Source organism: Acomys minous (assembly GCF_964271855.1).
Source record: "Acomys minous genome assembly, chromosome: 5".
NCBI classification, from domain to species: domain Eukaryota; kingdom Metazoa; phylum Chordata; class Mammalia; order Rodentia; family Muridae; genus Acomys; species Acomys minous.
The window spans coordinates 21,037,671-21,053,689 of record NC_140494.1 but is presented as its reverse complement, the minus strand read 5'-3'; the positions used below and the strand labels follow the sequence as shown (position 1 = coordinate 21,053,689).

General features: G+C 46.2%; 1 protein-coding gene and 1 long non-coding RNA gene across 3 annotated transcripts; one reads left to right on the top strand and one right to left on the bottom strand.

Moving 5' to 3' along the window:
- The first annotated feature begins 3,537 nt into the window (after window positions 1-3,537).
- On the top strand, window positions 3,538-7,787 carry LOC311598473. The gene is made up of 3 exons (XR_014779545.1): window positions 3,538-4,325; window positions 4,803-4,916; window positions 5,125-7,787. It is a non-coding gene; the product is annotated as an uncharacterized lncRNA (long non-coding RNA).
- BMI1 (BMI1 proto-oncogene, polycomb ring finger) lies at window positions 5,601-15,454 on the bottom strand. 2 transcript variants are annotated; one of them, XM_084783514.1, is made up of 10 exons: window positions 14,896-15,454; window positions 10,434-10,564; window positions 10,023-10,119; window positions 9,396-9,451; window positions 9,254-9,304; window positions 8,993-9,101; window positions 8,874-8,913; window positions 8,493-8,591; window positions 8,179-8,259; window positions 5,601-8,089 (listed from the first exon to the last, which is right to left on the bottom strand). In XM_084783514.1, exons 2-10 carry the CDS (start codon window positions 10,543-10,545, stop codon window positions 7,760-7,762), a joined length of 975 nt encoding a protein of 324 aa, XP_084639640.1. In that variant the 5' UTR covers window positions 10,546-10,564; window positions 14,896-15,454; the 3' UTR covers window positions 5,601-7,759. The 2 variants fall into 2 exon arrangements, with proteins under 2 accessions (XP_084639640.1, XP_084639641.1); XM_084783515.1 differs by lacking the exon at window positions 14,896-15,454 and adding an exon at window positions 14,520-14,668.
- Between the last annotated feature and the right edge of the window lie 565 nt (window positions 15,455-16,019).

Genomic DNA, 16,019 nt, shown 5'->3' with positions numbered 1-16,019 from the left:
GCCCAAAGCAAGTTGTTGGCACTTTCCTTTCTTGAAAGAAGGCAGAAAGGAACTTTACAGGATCACCCAGCCTTCCTATCTTTAAGGTGATAGTGGGAGTGGCTGGTCAGAGGTTTAGATTGCCTCTAGGAACCAAAAGGGGCTATTTTTTTTTGTTTTGAAGTAAACCATCTTAATGAACTTGACATTTTGTAAGGCTTGAATGTGAACTACTCTGTCTATGAGTCATTTTGGAATATATTGAGTTCACCATTATATATGATTAAGCCATTGTAATTATTTTTAGTATACTTTAAAGTTTATTGCATAGGCATTTCAAAGTGCTATGTCTTAGTAGATCTGCAATATACAGTACTAGCTGTTTGAGCATTCTCGTAAACTGTAGAGACGGTTGGTGACTGTCCTGTCTATGCTCTTTGAAAGTATGAAAACCAATTTTTAAATCCTATTAGTGGTTATTTAAGCAAATTTTCAGACATGTTGATTGAGAGATGAGCAATGTTACAAACTCTCATATACAGGATATCTCAGAATCCTGAAACATCTGTCAGGTGTTTTAAAATACTATCTACCATGCTTGAAATATAATTAAATTAGAATATGTGTAGATGAGGGTGTTAAAATTAATTTAGAATATGGGTAGATGAAGGTGCCTGGTTAATGCTACTAACTGGGAGAGATGCTGAGTTTTTCATTGAGTCCATTAAACATATTCAAGAGTGTTTTCTACTAAGGGTAGTTGATGTCCTCTAGAAATCCGGCACACATTTGTTGAGTTGTAAAAATGGATTCCAGGGCACACAAAGGTAAATGAGACAAGTGCTTGTCCCCAGGACATCTGAACTTAGTCACCCCATTTGCGACTTAGTTGAAATTTCAATCCACAAAACCACTCAGCTAAATGTAATAGCTACTTAAAGACAGGACAAGTATTAAGACCCAAAGAAATTTAGCAATGTGCATTATCCAATTGTAGCTAAAACACTTAGCAGCGTACTTTAAAGCCCTTTCCTCAGTAATAACCTATGTGAAACACTAAGATTTTTGTTTTGAAAAGTTAGTGTCTTACACACTCAGTGCGTCCGTGGGGGAGGGGACTTTATGTGACCTGTCAGTGATTTATGCAATCACCTTATGCAACCCTTCAGTCTACAGTGATTAAAGCTGCTGTAGTTCATCAAATGAAATCTGGTTTAGGTGAGTAAGGTGCTCTAGAAGAACCAAGAACCTTCCTGCAGTGTTTGAGTCAAAGCAAGTGATTAAATATTCGCTGTATAAAGGAAGGAAAAGTATAGGTGTTATTAATGCCCATAGGAAAGCCACACCTTACCAAGAGCAAGTACCGTGGGCTAGGCTTTGTGTCAACATTACTAGAAAGGTAGTGACCATCTTGGTGTCGGCATTGACAACTTCCTTGTTCCTATTAACTGGCCCTTGAAAAGGGATTTTGACTTAAGTCGGGGAGCAAAGGGTAATTATGGCTTGAGCTCAGGGAAAATGCCCGCAACTCCAAATGTGCGTTCAGCCCGGCGCAGCAGTGTACGCAGGCTGCTGCCTCTATTGTCTGTCATGGGGGCAGGGCTAAGCTAGACTCTAGTTTTTGAGCTCGGCCAAGGGTGCTGGAGGATGAGAACCCGGGTGGAGGAAAGAGCTGTCACGGAAAGCCACCCCCAAAATCAGATGCACGGCTCTGAAGGCTTCCGGAGAGGCAGAGGTCCCCGCGGCTGTGGCTTTGGTCCCCGCAGCAAATCGCCGTCGTGTGGTTGCTACTGGCAACCAAGCCTCCGCCGAGCGCGCAGCCCGCAGCCGCTGGAGAAAGGTGGCGAGGGAAGCGGTTACGGCGGCGCGGCGGTCGCCTACAGGACAGTCGTCCCCGCCAGCCCCCCGAGGCCCTCTGCCCTTGCCCCCCACTCCCCCGACCGCAGCCGTGCTAGCGACGAACACCAAGTCTCAGCGCTCGGCAGCCGCGCTGCCTCGCAAGCGTCAAAATCCTGGCGCCCTCTGTGAAAGCAACATGGCAGCCCGGACTCGAAGCCGCGCAGCACCGTGAACGCCTGCGAGTCGCCGGCTCGGTCGAGCGCTAGCCCCGGGTGTCCGCGCCTTGAGTGGGTTGAGTCGGGGAGCTGCCCTCTCCCGCCACCCACCAGGCCCGGGGTGGCGCGCAAGTCGCCTTTTGTTCTCCACTCGGTGGCCGACTTCGCTGTGAGGGTCCGAATGACGACCCCAAGACGCCGCCATGGGGGGCGGGGGTTGGCGGTCTGTCGCTGCCCGTACGGCCGTGGGTCCCCCACGGGCCGCCACTCGTTGCGTTGGGTCGCCTCTTTCCTCCCCCCTCCCCCCGCACGCCTAGGTTCCCATCTCCCTTTCTCACACCTCGGAGGTGTGAGGCTGGAGACCCGGGAAAAGAAATGGCGGGGACCACGACACGCTCCTCGGGGACAGAAAAATATGATCCTCAGTAAGGCTAGCTGCCACACTGGCCCCTGGCCACAAAGGTCCAGGGAAAAGTCTCCCCGAAGCCTGGCAGGGCAGTACATTGCCCCTAGAGAAGGGAAGCCAGGGGGAGAATTTGCATTCAGTAAAACTGAGGCGAGGGTGGGGTGGATTTTTTTTTTTTTTAAAGATCAGAGCAACGCAGGCGAACCAATTGTGACGTTTCACAGAGCCTGCTACAGAAATACCGAGATCCGTCACCAAATGGCGGTTCCTGCAGCCTGCTGCACGGTTGAAGGGATTGGCTGGCCCGCGCTGCCCCGTGGCCGGCCACTTTCACTTCTCCGCCATCAGGGAAGCACTAGCGCCTACACGGCCTCGCGCCGCGGGCTCCCCGGCTCCACGACCAGAGCCTGAGATGTCCGCTTCCGTCCCCCTCGCCCGCTTCTCTCTGCCCTCCCAGCAGGAGATGGACACGCTCAAAGCGAGCAAGCGCTCCTCCTCCTCCCAGTCACCCGCGGGGACCTCGGCAGCCTCGCGTTTGTTGCTAACTGCTCCAAATCCATCCAACAAACCCCAGACTCCAGACCCAAGGACACCTCTTTGGTGGAGAAGAAATGGCTTTGGAACTAAACCGTGAATATTGGAGGGGACAGAGGAGATTATCCTGCAGCCTCGGGTGCCCACGCGGGACTTGGCTTCGCGCCTCGGCGGCACCACGCTCCCCGACAACAGACAGCTTCAGAGCAAAGGCCGTGTCCGGAGGCTGCGGCCGGGTTGTGGCTGCCGGTCGCCACGAAGCTCCGGTTCAGTTCTGCAAGCCTCTGGGGTCCACCGGGCTGACGATCTCGCTTTCAAATTTGGCGGGAGTGGCGTCCGCGGGGCCGAGGGCGGCGCGAGGCGAGCGGCGCACGCGCAAAATGGCCTCCCGGTTCCTCGCAGCAGCACGCGCTCGCGTGGGGTGAGGCGGAGCGCCGTCGCGCCTGGGACTTGGAGCCCGAGTTGCTGCTCAAAGATGAAACCAAGAGAAAGGAGAAGAGAAGGAGGGACAGTTCCTCTCTTACCTGCCTCTGAGGTGGGAGGCGGCACTGCCTTATTTTCTCAGGCATCCTGCTCCTTTCCATCCAGTAACTGGGAAAAAAATTGGGGGGGGGGGCAGGTGTGACAATCCAGACAATCACTCTAGTCCTCGGCTTTAGTTTCTGCAACTGTTTGCTTTTGTAGGAGTATCTTTCCCGGTTTCTGATAGGTTAGAGGGAAGACTCCAAATCTGCAGCAATCTCTTAGGTTTCTGGTCCCAATTTTTGACGTGTTTACCTTGTACCATGATCCAAAGTTTTCTAAATCCGGTCGCCCCTATCAGCTTGGGTTCCGGCTGATTTAGGACAGACAGAGTTGGAGATCGTTCAACCTTCCCAAACCTTAAAATCACGTACATTTTGAACTTGGGATTTTATGATGGCCCAAAATTAATACTAAGCAGGGATATTTGTTGCTGTGTAGGTGACCAAGGGAGTAACAGCTACTTTTAAAAAAAAAAAATTCTTCTGATAATATCTGAAAGTAGTACTTTTATGACAAGGTCCAGAGAAGAGGGAATTTTATTCAGAAGGTTTTATTGAATGCTTTACTATTTGTTCAAAGGACTAAATGAGATGATTTTTCCACTTAAACGCTTTTAGAAAATCCATAAGGATCCTGGAGTGAAAAATGACTTCTGATGTCGTCGTCTTGGTGAAGGCAGTTTTAGTGAACTTCTCCGTGTGACAAAGACCTCCAGAAATTACACACTAAGAAAAAGAAACCGATGCAAATAAAGGAAATCCGTTTTAGGAACCAAGAGAAAAAGACGTTTTAAAAATTAACTGCGGAAACAGGAAACACTCGACTGTGTAAACATTTTTCAGAGACTTTCATAATCAAAGCTGGGTGATCTTGAGATTTGCGGGGCGATTCTCTCTCTGGTTCAAGGACTCCTGGGGGCTACTGGAGGCTGGAATGTGCGAGAACTTGTTTCCCTTCCTTATGTAGAACCTGACCCTGTGGTCCCACTTGAGCTCAAGGGATTGGGGGTTGGGGAGCGGTGATGTTGCAGGAGTCGGGATTTTTTTTTTTTAAGTAACCACCTGTTGTGCTGTTCCTTTTATTCAGAAAGATACAAATTATCCTCGATGAAATGTCTTTTAAGTGGCATTTATCCAAGAGCTTTAAATTAGAGCCTGGGGTCCTTGGTCCACTTCATTGAGTGTCTTAAAGGGATGTACAGTTTTGAGAAGGGTTTTGTGTGCGGTTAGAAGATGCACAGTCTAACATGATGGAAGCCCAGCTATTTTAAACGCAGTTTGACCAAGAGGCTTTTGTTGTTTCAGTCTACCAGGTAAGGACTGTAAGAACTCCTGGTGCAATGGGAGGAGAGGTGCATTAAACTTCTAGAACTTCCTTCACTCCAAGATGCTGACTGGATGGACTACATAAAAAACTCCGTAAGTCTTCACTTCTTGCTCATCTGTACAAGTAATATTTCACATGGGCATTCAAGTTCTTGTTAAAGAATTCAGAATAAAATTTGTTCTTGATAGGCCCACACAGTACCATAATGGATGGTATCACCAATAGTTTAATCCCAACCCTTGGGGAAACAGGACAAGATAAAGGTCCAACCAGTGGGCTCTTGTTTTATTTTACTTGCAGAGAACCGAACATCTGAACATGTGGGAGTGGAAATGAAGCAATGTGCTTAACTACTTAAGTCAACTGAAGGGCAATCCTTTCCTACTGGTGCAATTAACGGCCGGCAATTTAAGAGGTAAAGGTACTTGTAAAGTGTTACACATGTGTAAAGCAAGATAGATTACTATTTATACAACACCAGCCAAGCCCCCATTTCTCTTTCTACCTTTAAGCTAAGAATCTGTGGGATCCATTTAGGCATTTCCTGCAGGTTACTGGGTTAGCTTTGTATTCATGGATGCTAGAATACATTTAGGAGTAAAAGTCAAACTCTAGAGCCAACTTTTCCTGTACCCTAATTTGGTAAATTACAAAGTTAGGAGATTCCACAGGGGTTTTCTTAAGGTGAAGATTTTAAAAGTGGTAACTTGGGAAAGGTTTTTCATCTCAAGTGTAAGAGCAATAATGACTAGTCATTTAAGAAGCAAACCAAGACGCATCTTTCTGTTGTTTTATTAAAAGACAATTTTGACTGAAATATCTTTTAAGCTTAAGCAATTTTCAAATTAAGGGTAAAAAGCCTCCTCCCAGATACAATAAATGGAAATGTTTTCAAGTATGGTGACACACTGCTGTAAGTGCCTCTGATGTTTTAACAGGCACTCTCAGAAGTAAGTCCATCACAAAGGGTGAGATGTCTTCTTTCTTACACAACACCGTGAAAACCTTGAGAAAAGCCTAGAAAAATGAATTAAATTCACCGAAATTGGCAAACATTGGTAACATTTGCTTCAAAGGTTGTAAATAACAGATACTTCTTTCATTGGGCTTTCAACATACAACAAAGCATTTACTTAGCAACACCATTTGAAGACAACAATGTATTTTCCTTAGGTTTTAGTCTTGCAATCCACTACAGGGTTCCCAAAACTTCTGCACATTGTGCTTTTCATAGCAAAATTTTAAAGACCATACCTATTTTCTAAATGAATATCGTTTTATTGAATTTTTCCAATTAAAAATGAAATTTAATTTTACATCTATAATTAGAAACAACACACACAATGGGACTGTACAAATTTAGGTCAAAATAAAAATATATGTATTTTGTGGCTTCAAAAAACATCATTTACTGAGTCTTTAAAGAAAGCAGAAGTAACAGCAATATATGTAAAAGTAATGATTTAATGGCTATAAGCAAGACAAAGCAATAGAATTGTGCTTCTTTTGCAGACTGGAGACAATGAAATGCTTAGCTACAATTTCCCATACAAACATGAAACAATATTCATATAGAATAAACATCCTTACAAACAACTGATAGGTGATAAACATTAAGTTCGACCAAAGCAAACAGAATTGGTGGGGTCATTCATATTTTAAAATCAACATATTTTCTCTATTTAAAAATACCTGTAGAAACTCATAATAAATTGCTTCTATTTCCAGACATTACAGAAAAGGCAGATTCCTTTAACTATAAAAACAACTTTTAAATTTGAAATTACTATTATTCCACATATACTATGATAACTGTAGATAAAATGCCTTGCTTCAGCAATTAGCTGGTTGACTTAAAAACCTATTTTAGAATTCCAGTGATAAATAAAATTTAAAAACACCTTAATTCTATTTTAACCAATGGAAAATTAAAACACTATTTCCATTTGCCTTGGTTAAAATTTTTTCTTTACTGCAACATTAATTTTGAAAGTATTATTGGAGAAAAGCCAGAACTATGATGATCTGCCATTAGCTTCTAAGTGGAAAGGAATTTGAAACTAGTCATTAACATCAAAACAAATTCTGTGCTGGTGGTAAGCCTCAACATAGGGTGCACTATGGGTATCTGCCAAGGTCGAACCAGTTTGGAGAATTTTAACAACTGTTTTTGAATGCATGAAACACAATATTTTTATAGTATTTATAAATATATCATACAATACTGTTTCCTGTTATGTCATATACCAATATGGCATTGTACAACAAGCATAATGCCATCTGATTCTTACAAAAGTGAATCATTTAAACAAGTCAGTAAAATAAACGGTAGTACCCGCTTTTTAGGCATACAGATTGTAAAACTGAAGTTTCCTTTGATCATTTTGCGTAGCAACAGAGAAGTAAAAATCAAACAGGAATTAAAATGGCTAAATATGCAAGAAATTGTTATTCACAGTGACATGGCTACATAGAATGCAATATTCTATGCTTATTCTTTCCATTTGTTGACTTTCAAGATAAAAAGCACTTGTTTTCTACAGGTTCACAAAACAGCATAGTAACAGGAACAATCAAGAGAATGTAATGTAGGCGTTAGTTGAGAGTAACAAACTATGGGCCAATGTCTACCCACTGCAGAACATTTCCAAATCCAAACAATGGTCACAGAAAACCATTTCACATCTTTCCTAACACAGAAACACATCTTGCCTGCCTTCTCAGAATCCAATTCTTTACAGAAAGAATCTTTCTTTTCAATTAACATCCACATGGAGCAGCGCATCTAGTCCATCTCTTATGGCCAAATTTAATGTCACTACAAAAGAAAGCAAACTGGACGACAGTCACATGTACTCGCATCTATAAAGCTGTAATGGATGAAGGTGTCTAAAATCAGGGGGTTGAAAAATCTTTTCCTTAACAGTCTCAGGACTCAACCAGATGAGGTTGCTGATGACCCATTTATTGATGACTTTCGAGGTCTACTGGCAAAGGAAGATTGGTGGTTACCACTGGGGCTGCTGCTGGTTCCATTCATGGTACTGGAAATGTGGGGGAACTGCGGGTGAGGAGACTGCACTGGAGTACTGGGGCTGGGCAAACAAGAGGAGGTGGAGGGAACACCTCCTGCTGGGCTGGTGGCCTTGTCACTCCCAGAGTCACTTTCCAGTTCTCCAGCATTTGTCAGTCCATCTCTCTGGTGACTGATCTTCATTCTTTTGCAAGTTGGCCGAACTCTGTATTTCAAAGGAAGTGGGCCATTCTACAAAGAGGAAAAAGAAAAAAAAAAAAATCACTCAATTCTTTTGCATGCACTGGTCCAACATAGCCTAAGGGTAGAGGGCTACTTACTCTTCTCCAGGTATAAATGTAGGCAATGTCCATTAGTGTGTAGTAATCCTTTAAAGGTTCCTCTTCATACATGACATCAATCTATTGAAACATATTTCAAGTATTCAGTGACAAAAAGACAAGATAAATCCCTATGTTTTTGTCATCTAAACATAATCCAAAGTGCTTTAAGAAGCATCTTCACAAACCATCTTAAGAAGTATCTTAAACTCTGCCACCAAATTTAAGATTTTTTAAAATACTTCCTTTTATGGCCCAGATTGAAAAAAAACATTTAAAATTTTAAATCTACATAAAATGCATGAAGTAGGTACCTGGAAAGTATTAGGTATGTCCATTTTACTCCTGAGAAACTTTCTCAAGTGCATCACAGTCATTGCTGCTGGGCATCGTAAATATCTTTTATCATTCACCTAGGGACACATTTACAAAAGTAATTTTCTCCAATCCCTAACTTTCAAGTAAAAAGAAAGTTTGAATTGCCTACATATGACAAAAGGTATTAATATTCACACCAAATGCAACAAAACTTTCAACTAGCTGCATTTTGAATTGTACTATTAAACATACTTAATTGACAAATTCCCAATACAACTTGGCTATTTAACAACATCATATGACCCCAGAATATTTTAAAGGACAACATAAAATCTAGAACCCAGTTTCCCCCTTGTAGTCTGCACTGTGGAACATACCTCTTCTTTAGATTTCTCTTTGTTTACTTTCCGATCCAATCTAGGATTGAAGAAACTACTGGTGAAACACAGCATCTCATAACCACAGCACCATAAAACCAATGCCCAGCAGAACTTACCTGTTCTGATCAAAGAACTCAATAGATAAGCTTATTATCTCATCATCAGTTATAATTCGCTTATCTTCATCTGCAACTTCCCCTCTGTCTTCATTAGAGCCATTGGCAGCTATAAAGACATTTTGCAATTCAATGAAAAAAAAAACCCAGTATTTTTACATAAGAGGATAGGAGGCATAATTTAGAATAAACACAATAATTTAAATTACTAAATAGATTTTCTTCCCCAAATAAAATAACTTTTGCCCCACAAAAATTTACCATCAGCTGAAGGATGAGCTGCATAAAAATCCCTTCTTCTCTTCATTTCATCTGAAAGGTGTGAGAAGGGGAAATATAGAAATTTGGTACAATAGGGGAAACCAGCAATCTTTTTAAAAATCCATTTAACCAAGTTACTCACTTTTGAAAAGCCCTGGGACTAATTTGTACACAATATCTTGCAGAGTTTTATCTGACCTGAAAAGAAGTAAGAATCATTAATGTAACAAAACTAGAAATGTTCTTAGGTTTTATTTATTTATTTTTATGTGGTGATATTTTATTGATTGTGATACAGTGTAAAAGTACACTGATAAGAAAAAGAGTGACAAGGGCTCTGTAGTAGTTCTTCAAATCAGCAGATACTTTATATTCAGTAATTAATTCTTCATATTCACCTAGTCAAGGGAAGTGGGCTTTTCATGCATCTAAATTCAATAAGAAGAATAAAGAATGTGGAAGCACTGAAAAAATTATTCTTGTCTGTCATTAAGTCAATAAATCCATGCACTAAAAAAGAGGAAACTAATTCAGTTTTAAAGGACAAAAAAGACATCTTTAAAAGAATGGAATAATACTGAACTTTATCTAAACACAGACATCATTAAAATGCCAAGAAATTAAAGTTCTACCCCCTATAAAGCACACATATCAAGTTAGGATTCAAGAACTAATTTCCCAAGAGGCAAAACAGGAATGCCTTCCCTGATAGTGAATTGTGCAATTCCAATAAAACATTTACCACCAAGGAATGTCAGCATTTTCCTACCTTATGTTCAGTAGTGGTCTAGTTTTATGAACTTGGACATCACAGATAGGACAATACTTGCTGGTCTCCAAGTAACGTACAATACATGTTTTACAGACTAGAAAGAGGAACACAAAAAGGTCTTGTGAATTTAGAAAACAGAGGTTCAAACATTAATAGTGTCAGAACTGAAAATCCAAGGATGGGAAATGACAAAGTATTTCTCACAGTCAAAAAGTGAAACCAATGAATACCCAGAACGCTATATACTACCTAATTGTAACAAAACTTCAGGAACAAATCACTACATAGAAAAGAAAGTAAGTCCCACGACTGTGTGCTGACATTTCCAAGGACTGTGGGAATGTTCCAGCAGTCAGCAGGCGCGGTGAACTACATATGGGCACAAGAAGGCTAATGTTGTGTACTTACAGGAATGTAGACACTCTATTATGGTAGTGGCATCAATAAAGTACCCTCCACAAAGTACACACATTAGGTGGGGATTTAGCTCAGTGATCTTGATTCTGGTTGTTCGATGCATTTCTGCTTGATAAAAGATCCTGCAAGACACATACCAAAAAAATGGCTATAATTCAAAAGAGAATCAAGATTATCTCCACAATTCCAAGTAACTGTATACCCTGAACCGCTGAATAGTTCATAAAACTCCTTTAACACACTACAGCTGGACTCCCCAAACGTTTTCCACACAAGGAATTTACTAATGAGATCAGAATAACCTCCACTGAAATGGTGTAAAAGGATCCAACTAAATTTACTTCTGGCCTCGCAGGTCATTCCTGGAGTGAGATGAAAAGGTCTGGGGTGGGGGCTGGGAGCCGAGGGGGGTCGGGTCTTTTTCTTCCGTCTGTCCCTCAGCACTGCAGACACCATGCAGCTCTGGGGACACCACACAATCCCCGCGGATATTTACTAGCCACCAGGGCTTGATCTAAGTCTCCGAATTTACTGTGGAATTTCCTGCAGGACCTCCAGTCAAAAACTTCGGGGTTCTTGTTTAGACAGCTCAAGCAAGCAGAACCTGACAGGGCTCAGGTCCCACAAAGAGGAGGCGCGTGGTGAGCCTCCTGCATCCCTGGCATTTCCGGACTGGGTGCTGAGGAGAGAAGCACCTTGTGGGCCTTGGTTAAGGCCTGGGCACCATGGACACGGGCGGGACGTGAGGGGCGGATCCCAAGGTGCCCGGGGCTAGGTCTCGCTCCGGATTCGGAACTCGCCTCCGTTGGAGTTTCCATAGCAACTTACACTTACACTTGGCATCCGGCCACCGCTGCAACTCTGCGCGGAGCTGGCCGAGCCGAGCCTCTGCGGGCGTGCGGGGTGGCGGGCGCGGGGGAGGGGCGGGGTGGAGTCGAAGGGTGCGAATCCTCCGGTGACCGCCACCACAGTCCCAGCCCCACTCCAGACACTCCGAGCCTCTTCCTAGTCTACTAGGAGGGAAGAGCCACTTCCTTATCTTGCCTTTTTCTGTCTGTCCTGTTAGCAATCACTACGTCAGAAATTTCACTTAGAGATCTTTTGAGAATTGCCAACTGTGCACTTAGCCCCTGCCCGGCAAGGCTCGAGTTGCAGAGAGGCTTATTGAACTGAACCTCTACGGTTCTCTCATAAGTCCTCCGGTAGATTAGATGAGCTATGCAAAGTTTTTGGAAGGGTTGAATTCTGAAGTCAGTTTTACCAGAGGGAAGAAGGGGCAAACCTCCGTTTGAATAAACTATGCTGGAGGCAGGAAAAGTGGGTAGGGTAGTGACAAATGAAGAGCCATGTGACCAGCCCACTCCCAAAGACAAACGTAGAGTAAAGATTAGGCGGGGAAAACAAATGTCATTCTCTTACCTAACTTTCATACAGTGCTCACAAGAAGCATCCCAGCAGATGCATCTTAGAAAGCTTACAGTTGAGAACTGTCAGCAACACCGCAGCAAACCACACTCAGGGAAGTCAGTTACCTGGTATACTGCTTGGGGGTGTGGCTTAGTTACTACCCTTCCATTCAATACAGAGTCTAAACCAAGAGTGACCTTCTAAACCTGACTGAAGTGCAGCCTCCTCAGAGCTGACGGTAATGGAAATCTGGGGACTTGCATAACTTCTAGTAAAATGCACCTGGGGCTTTAATTCTAATTCTAAGGAAATTTTAATACAGAAGAGGGAAATACCAGCTAGCATACCCCAATGGCGGGAATTAACAGCGATGAATACTAGAGATAGATGGCCCAAACCCAAAACAAGCCTCTCTGTGAAAGTGACTCACTCAGGGGCACTTTGGATTACTTGTTTGGACTTCTGTCAAAAAAACAGCATCAGTGTAAGTAGAGGCAGAGAAGAGGTGCGGATGAGATGGTGCCTGTACAGAGGAGCAGGATGTAAATTCAAACACACCCAGTGATTGAAGACCACCCTCCCTGTGCTTAAGGGAAACTCTGTGAAACCACAGACTCTTTCCTAGGAAGGTCAGGGGGCTGATGTTCTTCCTATCAGAGAACGCAGCCATCACGGAGTTCACCGAAGGGTGCTGCCTTTCCCTTCACTACGTTTCAGAAGGCACAGTCTATGACATCAGCACAAACACTAACTCAAAACAGTTAAGCCTCAATACAAGATGATCACTAGTTACCTTTGAACATTTCAGTCCCGTGGACTTGACCAAAGCCAATTCACCCTAGATCGGAATCTACACAACTTTCTTATCCCAGTTGAAAATAATTTGGCCCTATTCTACAAGGCATTCATACTGCTGATCAATTATCACTATGTTATTGACACAAACATCAATTCTTCATCATTTTATCCTATTGGGTAGTACTGACAACCTCATGAGGACTTTCTGGCATGCTTGATAAGACTTAAGAAAAAAAATCTCTTGCACCTCAGAAACTGCCTTTGAGTCAGTAAAAATGCAAGAAGCACACGACATTGAAAATACTCCTAGTTAAATCGTGCCTTTATAGCTTCCTCAGTTGGAGCTGTCAGTATTTAGTTGGAGGCCTACCATCAGTAGTGTCACAATGAAGGGAAACAGAAGCAAGCTCAGTGTTAACAATCAGCTTGAGGGCTGCAACCTAAGAAATGCAAATGAACTCCATAATCCCACTTGGGGCTCCAGGCTCAAATGCGAGTATGGGTAAAATTGGGGGTGACTTGGCTCATGGGAGAATTTTGCCTACTTGACACAATATGCAGGCAAGAGCTCAGTGGTAGGGTGTCCATGCACTTACCAAATATATCCAAATGCTTACCTGCCTCACCGAAGTTTGTATGTGACTAGATTTGAGTGTCTACACATGCATATACAATCTTTTACATAGCCTTAGAGATATTACAATAGCATAATACACCCTAGTAGTTATCTCAAATATCTCACTTTCATAGAAGATACATGGCAATGAACTCCTGGGTAAAAATGTTACTTAAAACAAACAAACCAACCTCTTGAGAAATTCTCCTTAATTTCTCACTAGTCTACTTAAGACCAACATGTTACTTACTACACACTCTCAAAACTTGATTACATACATGCCATCAACAATTCATATCCTCTAGTGTCAAGTCTTTACTACGTTTTACGTGTTCCCAAAGGTTGGGGGAAAGCTCCTACAAAAACAGATTGAACTACCATTATACATCTGCATTTGGGTAAATATGCCCAGAATTTTGCCTACTTTCAGAGAAGGGGTTAATGCTCAGTTCTCTTTCAGATATTGAACCGTGACCACTAAGCCCACTAAATCCTTTTATTGCAATTGGGAATGATCAAAGTCTCTCTCCTTGTTTATTTCCAATTATTAACTGTAAAGCTCAGGGGAAAAGATCATGCTCCAGCGCTGTCAAGTCCAAATGACTACGTAAACATAAGCAATCAACGCGTTAGTGGTCCTTCCCCGAAGCATCCCCTTACTACATGACCTATTGTGACATTTAGCAAAATCCATAAAACGCAGTGGACCCAACTCACTACTCCCCGCGCATCCCACAGCAAAGGGGAAAGTTGTAGTCTCTTCGAGGATAAAGCAGAAAAAAGGGGGGGAAGAAGTGGAAAGAAAGGGAGCCTTCAGCAAAGCTAACGTCCAGTCACCGTCTTCACTCCAAAACAAAGCTCTAAATATGAAATGCCCACCTCCTAGAGAGCTCGCCCTAAGTACCTATGGAAACCCTGTCCAAGACTCCTAACAAATACCACCTTGAAAACTTTACCCTTTCCAACACAAATGCACAGGACCTTGGAAACAACTGGGAACCGCCATCTTACCAGCCATCAAATTTCACACAAGTGTCCCTCCAACTTAAGTTAATAACATTTTTGTCGGGGCTTCCCCCAGCCTAACACCCACCTCGTCGGGATCGCTGCCCCCCACAGTACCCGTCCCTATAAAATGGGGGCGTTCCCTGAAGGTTCAAAGACCCCCAGAGCCCTTTCTCTGGGAGAAGAGGGGAGCTACTGGACCCAGGCAGCGCCCGATCTCAAGATCCCGTCCCCGTTTCAGCAAAGTCTACCTCTCAACAAAGGGCGCAGCGGCCGCGGGAGCCGCGCAGGCTGGAGACACAAGTGCCGCTCTCGGGGACCATGTGCGGCGCGAGGGTGCCGGGGGGCGCTCGGGGGAGCGGGGAACTAAAACGTGGGGCGGCGCGGCTCGGCCGGGCGCGGGCGGCGGCTGGAGCGACTGGAGCGGCTGGAGCGCGGCCGGGCCGGCGCTGGTGCGGGCTGCGGGGCGTCCGGCGCCGCGGGAGGCGGCGGGCGCGCGGGCGCGGGCGCGGGGCGCGGGCCGGTTGCCCACGCTGTCAGCGCCGCCGCCCCCCCACCCCACCCCACGCCGCCCCGACCCCCACCAGTCCCCGGCCACGGCCCGCCGGCGCCTCGCCTCCTACGTACCCGGAAAGAGCGGCCGGCGCGAGGCGATCGGAGCGGGCGGAAAAGACAATGAAAGTTAAAAGTCGTTCAGCAGAAAATGAATGCGAGCCAAGCGGCCATCTTGGAGCGAGCTGCCGCCGCCGCTGTCAATGGGCACCGAGCGCGGCCGAGAGCAGCCGCGGCCGCCGCGCTCGGCTCATGCCGCTCCCCCGCCGGCCTCCTGCTCGCGCGCCGCGGCCTCCTCCTCCCGCGCGGCCTCCTCCGCCTCCGCGCGGCCTCCGCCGCCGCCTCCTCAGGGCCTCTCCTCCTCCTCGGCGCAGCCGCCGCCTCCCGGCCGCGCTCGGGGGAGGGCGCGCGGAGGGGCCGAGCCGTATTATTCTGCGGGGCTGGGAGGTGTTGCTAAGCCGGCGCGGGGCTCCCTCGCCAACCTCCCCATTGTCTCGCCCGGTCTCTGCCTTTAATACTACGATTATTATTTCAGACTCGCGTGGGGGAGGCGGGCGGGCGGGGGGCGCCGAATGTGCGTGCGGGCGGGGAGGCGGGGGAGGGGAGGAAGGATGAGGAGGGGGAGGGGAGGGTGGAAAAAAATGCACCGCTGAAGGCAGAGTGGAAACTGACACCGGCTCCAAAATGGCTCGGAGTCCGCCCGCCCCCTCCCCCCGCCCCCCGCCGGGTCACGTGCTCCCCTCATTCCTTAAGGGCGGCCTGGGAATTAGTGTCGGTGTAGTCGGGCCCGTGGCCGCCCCCTCCCCTGCGCGCCGCGCGCCCAGCCCCCTCCCCTCGCTGCGCGCCGCGGCCACGGCGGCGGCGGCATTTCTCCACAGCGCCACACGCCGCCCTCTCGGCGGGTCCCGCTCGGCCCCGCACGCCGCCCCGCCCCCCACCATGTCTCCCGCTCGCGGCGCACACGTCCGCGGGGCCCGCCGCCGGGGGCGCCCGGCCGCTGCCCCCGCTGAACCTGCGCCGAGCCAGGCCCCGGGAAACAACAGCGGCCGCCCCGCCCGCCTGCCCGCGGCCGGGGGAGGCGCGCGCGGGGAGCAGCCGGCCGAGCTCCGCTCGCAGGGTCGGGCCGGCCGGGCGCAGGTAACGGGCCGCCTCGGCCTCGAGCACCGCTCCCCGCACACCTTCCCCGCGGCGCTTAGCTC